At 62.2% G+C, this 6815-nt stretch overlaps 1 protein-coding gene across 1 annotated transcript; it reads left to right on the forward strand.

Moving 5' to 3' along the window:
* Positions 1-3105: 3105 nt before the first annotated feature.
* Positions 3106-4367, forward strand: POU4F3 (POU class 4 homeobox 3; the record flags this gene model as incomplete). Its single annotated transcript, XM_079542153.1, has 2 exons — positions 3106-3225; positions 3507-4367. 2 exons carry the CDS (start codon positions 3106-3108, stop codon positions 4365-4367), a joined length of 981 nt encoding a protein of 326 aa, XP_079398279.1.
* Between the last annotated feature and the right edge of the window lie 2448 nt (positions 4368-6815).

A 6815-nucleotide genomic window follows, 5' to 3' on the forward strand; every position in this document is an offset into this window, starting at 1 on the left:
CATTGCTCCCAGAACTGCTCCCATCATTGCACCCAGCACTGCTCCCATCATTGCTCCCAGCACTGCTCCCATCATTGCACCCAGCACTGCTCCCATCATTGCTCCCATCATTGCTCCCATCATTGCTCCCAGCACTGCTCCCATCATTGCTCCCAGAACTGCTCCCATCATTGCATCCAGCACTGCTCCCATCATTGCTCCCATCATTGCACCCAGTGCTGCTCCCATCATTGCTCCCAGCACTGCTCCCATCATTGCTCCCAGCACTGCTCCCATCATTGCACCCAGCGCTGCTCCCATCATTGCACCCAGCACTGCTCCCATCATTGCTCCCATCATTGCACCCAGCACTGCTCCCATCATTGCTCCCATCATTGCACCCAGCACTGCTCCCATCATTGCTCCCAGCACTGCTCCCATCATTGCACCCAGCACTGCTCCCATCATTGCTCCCAGCACTGCTCCCATCATTGCACCCAGCACTGCTCCCATCATTGCACCCAGCACTGCTCCCATCATTGCTCCCATCATTGCACCCAGCACTGCTCCCATCATTGCTCCCAGCACTGCTCCCATCATTGCACCCAGCACTGCTCCCATCATTGCACCCAGCACTGCTCCCATCATTGCACCCAGCACTGCTCCCATCATTGCTCCCATCATTGCACCCAGCACTGCTCCCATCATTGCACCCAGCGCTGCTCCCATCATTGCTCCCAGCACTGCTCCCATCATTGCACCCAGCACTGCTCCCATCATTGCTCCCAGCACTGCTCCCATCATTGCACCCAGCACTGCTCCCATCATTGCACCCAGCACTGCTCCCATCATTGCACCCAGCACTGCTCCCATCATTGCTCCCAGCACTGCTCCCATCATTGCTCCCAGCACTGCTCCCATCATTGCTCCCATCATTGCACCCAGCGCTGCTCCCATCATTGCACCCAGCACTGCTCCCATCATTGCTCCCAGCACTGCTCCCATCATTGCACCCAGCACTGCTCCCATCATTGCTCCCATCATTGCACCCAGCACTGCTCCCATCATTGCATCCAGCACTGCTCCCATCATTGCTCCCAGAACTGCTCCCATCATTGCATCCAGCACTGCTCCCATCATTGCTCCCATCATTGCACCCAGCACTGCTCCCATCATTGCTCCCAGCACTGCTCCCATCATTGCACCCAGCACTGCTCCCATCATTGCTCCCAGCACTGCTCCCATCATTGCACCCAGCACTGCTCCCATCATTGCTCCCATCATTGCACCCAGCACTGCTCCCATCATTGCATCCAGCACTGCTCCCATCATTGCTCCCAGAACTGCTCCCATCATTGCATCCAGCACTGCTCCCATCATTGCTCCCATCATTGCACCCAGCGCTGCTCCCATCATTGCACCCAGAACTGCTCCCATCATTGCTCCCATCATTGCACCCAGCACTGCTCCCATCATTGCTCCCAGAACTGCTCCCATCATTGCATCCAGCACTGCTCCCATCATTGCTCCCAGCACTGCTCCCATCATTGCTCCCATCATTGCACCCAGCACTGCTCCCATCATTGCACCCAGCACTGCTCCCATCATTGCACCCAGCACTGCTCCCATCATTGCACCCAGCACTGCTCCCATCATTGCACCCAGCACTGCTCCCATCATTGCTCCCATCATTGCACCCAGCACTGCTCCCATCATTGCTCCCAGCACTGCTCCCATCATTGCTCCCATCATTGCTCCCATCATTGCACCCAGCGCTGCTCCCATCATTGCACCCAGCACTGCTCCCATCATTGCACCCAGCACTGCTCCCATCATTGCTCCCATCATTGCTCCCAGCACTGCCGGGATGCTCTGCTGCACTGATGTCAGCCAGAGCGGGTAAAAAAGGAGGGGTTAAGAATAAAACGAAGGTCTGAAAAGCATCCCTCTATTAATTACTCCCAACAAAGTAGGACCGCCTATAAATATGGTGCCGCTTCGGATAAAACTTTCATGCAGCTATTTAGGCCCGTTGAAATATAAATGATTTGCTTTAAATGTTTTATCGTAAATCAGAGCCCGGAGCTCCGCGGCCCCGCTCCGCTCTCCCGGCACGGCTGGGGGAGCCGCCCCGCCGCTGCGCTGTCCGCGGTGCTGATCCCGCGCGGCCGCCCCTCTCTCCTCTCCGCGTCCCCGCGGCGCCCCGTCCCTCGCTCAGCCCGCGGCGAGGCGGCACACGGCTGCGCGCGGCCGTCCGCAACGAGCGCCGCTCCCGTCGGTCAGGAGACCAAACCAAACTTGTTCTGCACACAGAGCTCTTGTAAACCTCGAAGCCTGGGTACGGGTGTTACGTTCGCTAAATAATCGGCCGTTTCTTACGTGCGGGTTACTTAAATCCCCAGGCCACCAAGGTCTGGTAACGTTTGAAGATGTGGGAAGGCGATTAGAAATCGAAAATCAGTAACAACCGCTCGGGAGCAGCTTTGCCCCTTTCAGGACTATTTGGGGAGGAGGGAGTTGTCCGTTTTCTCTTAACGAGTCAAACGGGGGCGGGGGGGCAGAGTCCTGTGCGCTCCGCAGAAGTGACTGCGATGTGCGGGCGGCCGCCCCTCGCCCGGACACACCCAGCCGGAAGCGAGCCGAGCCGAACCGAGCCGAGCCGCGGGCTCCGCACGGACGGCTGCTGCGTGCGGCCCGAGCTCGGCCTCGCGTTACGCGATACCCCCGGCCGCGGGAAGGTCCCGCAAGGTCCGAGGGCTGCCCCTCGGCCGCAGCCCCCCGGCCGGCCCGGCTCGGCGGTCCCCCGACGGCAGTTATCAACGGGGAGAACTGGGGGTCGGCGGAGCGGCCGCCTCTCCGCCCGGCCGGGGCCGATCCCGACCCGCCGCCCACCGAGCCGCCCCGACGGCGAGTCCCGAGCCGGTGCGGGGCCCCGCGCCCTCCGCTCCCGCCCGCAACACGCGTGCGCGGGGCCCGCTCCGGGCGGCGGTGTAAGATGAGTGAGGGAGCGGGGGGGGGAGCGGCGGGGGGACGCTCCGTCAGTGCCAATCGCTCACTTTGACGGCGGCGAGCCAGAGACAACCCTGAATCGATGTCCGGGGCTGCCTACCTGCGAGGTGCGCGAAGATGATGGCCATGAACGCCAAGCAGCCCTTCCCCATGCACGCCGCCCTGCAGGAGCCCAAATACTCCGGGCTGCACGCCGGCGCGGAGGCGATGCGCAGGGTTTGCCTCCCGGCCCCGCAGGTATGTAGCTGGAGCGTAATTACCGCTTTAAGGCACGGTTTTTGACAGGCGCTCGCTTAATGTTTTTTTCATGTCAGCAGAACAATCGCGCGTCTCCGCGCTCCCCCATCCCGCTCCCCTCTCCCGTCTCTGATCCACATGTCTCTTCGAGCAAAGCCGCTGCCTTCATATTAATTTTTATGACCTGAGCTTTGAGGAGGAATCTCCGTGCTCGGCGAGGTTTTTAATCCGGAGATGACAGTATTCCCCACTGACTGCACTATGCGCATTCTTGCTCGCAGCTCCAGGGCAATATATTTGGAAGCTTTGATGAGAGCCTGCTGGCCCGCGCCGAGGCTCTGGCGGCCGTCGACATCGTCTCCCACGCCAAGAGCCACCCCTTCAAGCCGGACGCGACCTACCACGCCATGAGCGGCGTTCCCTGCGGCCCGGCCGCCCCCGCCGCGCTGCCGCACCCCGCGCTGCCCGCGGCGCCGCCGCACCCCGCGTTGGACGCCGAGCTGCTGGAGCACCTCTCCCCCGCGCTGGCCCTGCCCGACCCCCCGGCCGTGCCCGCGCCGCTGCCGCCGCACCCGCTGGGCGCCGTGGGCCACCTGCCCGTGGCCGTGGGTCCGCCGGGGGGCCCCGCGCCGCCGCTGCCCACCGCGCCCTGCCTGCCCGACGTGGAGTCCGACCCGCGCGAGCTGGAGGCGTTCGCCGAGCGCTTCAAGCAGCGCCGCATCAAGCTGGGGGTGACCCAGGCCGACGTGGGGGCGGCCCTGGCCAACCTGAAGATCCCGGGCGTGGGCTCGCTCAGCCAGAGCACCATCTGCCGCTTCGAGTCGCTGACGCTGTCGCACAACAACATGACGGCGCTGCGGCCCGTGCTGCAGGCCTGGCTGGAGGAGGCCGAGGCCGCGCACCGCGACCGCGCCGCCAAACCGGAGCTCTTCGCGGGCGCGGAGCGCAAACGCAAACGCACGTCCATCGCCGCGCCCGAGAAGCGCTCCCTCGAAGCGTACTTCGCGCTGCAGCCGCGGCCGTCGTCCGAGAAGATCGCGGCTATCGCCGAGAAGCTCGACCTCAAGAAGAACGTGGTGCGCGTCTGGTTCTGCAACCAGCGCCAGAAGCAGAAGCGCATGAAGTACTCCGCGGTGCACTGACGGCGGCCCGGCCGGGCGGCACCCCTGCCCACCGACGGCGCGGCTGCGCCCGGGGCTCGGCGGGACGGGGCGGGGCGGGACGGGACGGGATGGGAAGAACCCCCGGCGCTGCCCCACCGAAGCCCCGGGACGGGGCGGGCCGCCCTCACCCCCCGGGCCTCGTGGCCGGGCGCGGCGTCCCCGCGGTTTCCCGGACTGTCGCGCGAGGAGAGCCGTGTGCGGGCCGTTCCGGGCGCAGCGCCGGGAGCTCCGGGCCGTGTGCGCTCCCCGCCCGTCCCGTCCCGTCCCGTCGCCCTCCGAACGGAGCGCCGCTCCCCACCTCGACTCTGGAATAAAGGCTTTATTTTTCAACCCGAAGGGAACGTGTCGTTTCTGGCTCCCTCTCTCGTTTCCGAGCCGGCGGCGCTGGGAGGACCGAGGAAAATATTTGCGAGCGCGAAATCAACGAAAATCGTCCTCCGGTGCGTTTCCCCCGGACACCGGGACGAAGCTTCGCCCCGTCGGGCCCCGCTGTGCCCCCGGCGCCGGACCCGGGGCGGGCGGGCGACGACCGCGGCCCCTCCGGTTGGTGTGGAACAAAAACGTCTCCCAAACAAACCCACCGCGGGCTCATTTGTAATGCTGTTTAAAAGGGGAAAAGGCTTTTATTTATGATTCCCAGAAGCACCTTAACGATTAAAAATTAATGGTCGAAGCGCGAGGCTCTTCTGAATATTTTGCTTTGGCATTTCAATGAGTGACAAACACCGAACCTCGGAGCCGGGTCTGCCCGCCGCCCCCGGTAGGAGCGGATCCGACAATTCCGCCCTTCGCTGCGGCTCTCGGGAAGCTGCGCGCTCCTCTCGCCGCCTTTTTCCAATCAGCCCCAATGATTTTCCCCCAATCAAATGTCCTTTAATAATACATGCCCTTATGCCATTACATTATATTGTGGGTTCTGAAAATTTAAAATAAGGGTGATGCAATATTAATTGCCTCCCACTGTATAAAAAGGGCAAGAGGCGATCCAGACGGCAGCCTTCCCTCTGCCAGCTCGCGTTTCGGCGGAGCGGGCGGTGCCGCCGGGGCTGGGAGCTCCAACGAGCGCTGCGCCGTAAAAGCAGGTAGGGGCGTTTCTATCTCCTTACCGGCTCCTGGCCGGCGAGCACAGCCCCGGCCTCGTCCTGTCCCGCCCAGGAAGCGGCCGCCGGACCGAGGGGAGCCGGGAGGGGCCGGGGCTGCACCCGCTGCTCTGCCCGCTGCTCGCTCGGGCGGCTGCCGGTGCTGCTGGGATCGGTCCCACAGCCGGAGCTGCCGACGGGGAGTGGAGCCGACGCCGCCTTTCTGTTAAAGCCAAAACACTGTTTGTGATACAGGAATTCGAAGGAATTTTCAAACAGAAGGATCCGAATCCCGAGGAGCCCTTAACCCATGGAAAAGGAGTATCCGGACTGAACGCGGTCAGCGCTTCTGCAGAAGGACACGGCAGCCTCGAGCCGTTTGTCTTCCAGCACGGAACAGGAATTCCAGCGCTTCTGAAGCGCCCCTCGCGCGGCTCTGTTCCCGTCTGCAGGCCGGGTTATCCTCGCTCAGCTGCGTTCTGCTCGCCCCGCCCGGGCTCGGCTCACCTCTCCGTGCCACGCTGCAGCCGTGGAGACGCGTCCTCCTGCCGGCCGCTGCCGAAAGGGGATTGGGATCGTGCTGCTCTTGGGATGGCAAAGGTGTCCCTGCCGCTTTAGTTTGTGACTGGTCTGGTTTTGTCTCTGCTATGTGATGGTTTTACATTTGTCCTTTTGGGCCAGGCCCAGAAAATGGCCTAAAGATGTAAAACAAGACCTAAATGAACTTAGGCTCTGAAATTTACAGTTACTGTTCCAGAACCAGAGCTCTGCATGCTGCTCTCCCACCTGCACTGACGGCACGATCCTTCCTGCTCCAGGTTCCTCGGATGGAGACAGAGCTGCACCAGGAGGATCTGCTCCTGACCCAGGGCTGAGGTGACCCTCTGCCCAGTTTCATTCTCTTGAATGACCTGAGTGCTTCATTTAGGATCTCACTTTGGAGGTCAGCACATGCTGCATTAACACTTCCTGATGCCTTGAGCGTGGCTTCCAGAGCTCCAGTGAATGCACTGAGACAAAACCCCCAGAGTTGGGGCATCGGTTCCTTCGGCTCCAGCAGGAGTAGCTGAGAGCTGGCATTTGGTGCTGAGGAGCACAGGAAAATGGCGTGTATTTTCCTCTTGGTGTGAGGGGCAGTGCTCTGGATCTGGGAAACGATGCCAGGGGCAATGCAGGGAAGGGAGACGGGGAACTGGCACCCAGAAGAGCGTTGGTGGCAGCACCCCCTGCAGAGCACCCATCCCTCCCACTGCTGCTCACTGCCCACTCCCCCCCGCGCAGCCACGGGGCTCGATTTGGGACTGGAGCTGAGAAAAGAGTTCTACTTGGTGGCCAACCCACAGTGGTG

The sequence above is a fragment of the Tetrao urogallus genome, assembly GCF_951394365.1.
Source record: "Tetrao urogallus genome assembly, chromosome: 14".
NCBI classification, from domain to species: Eukaryota; Metazoa; Chordata; class Aves; order Galliformes; family Phasianidae; genus Tetrao; species Tetrao urogallus.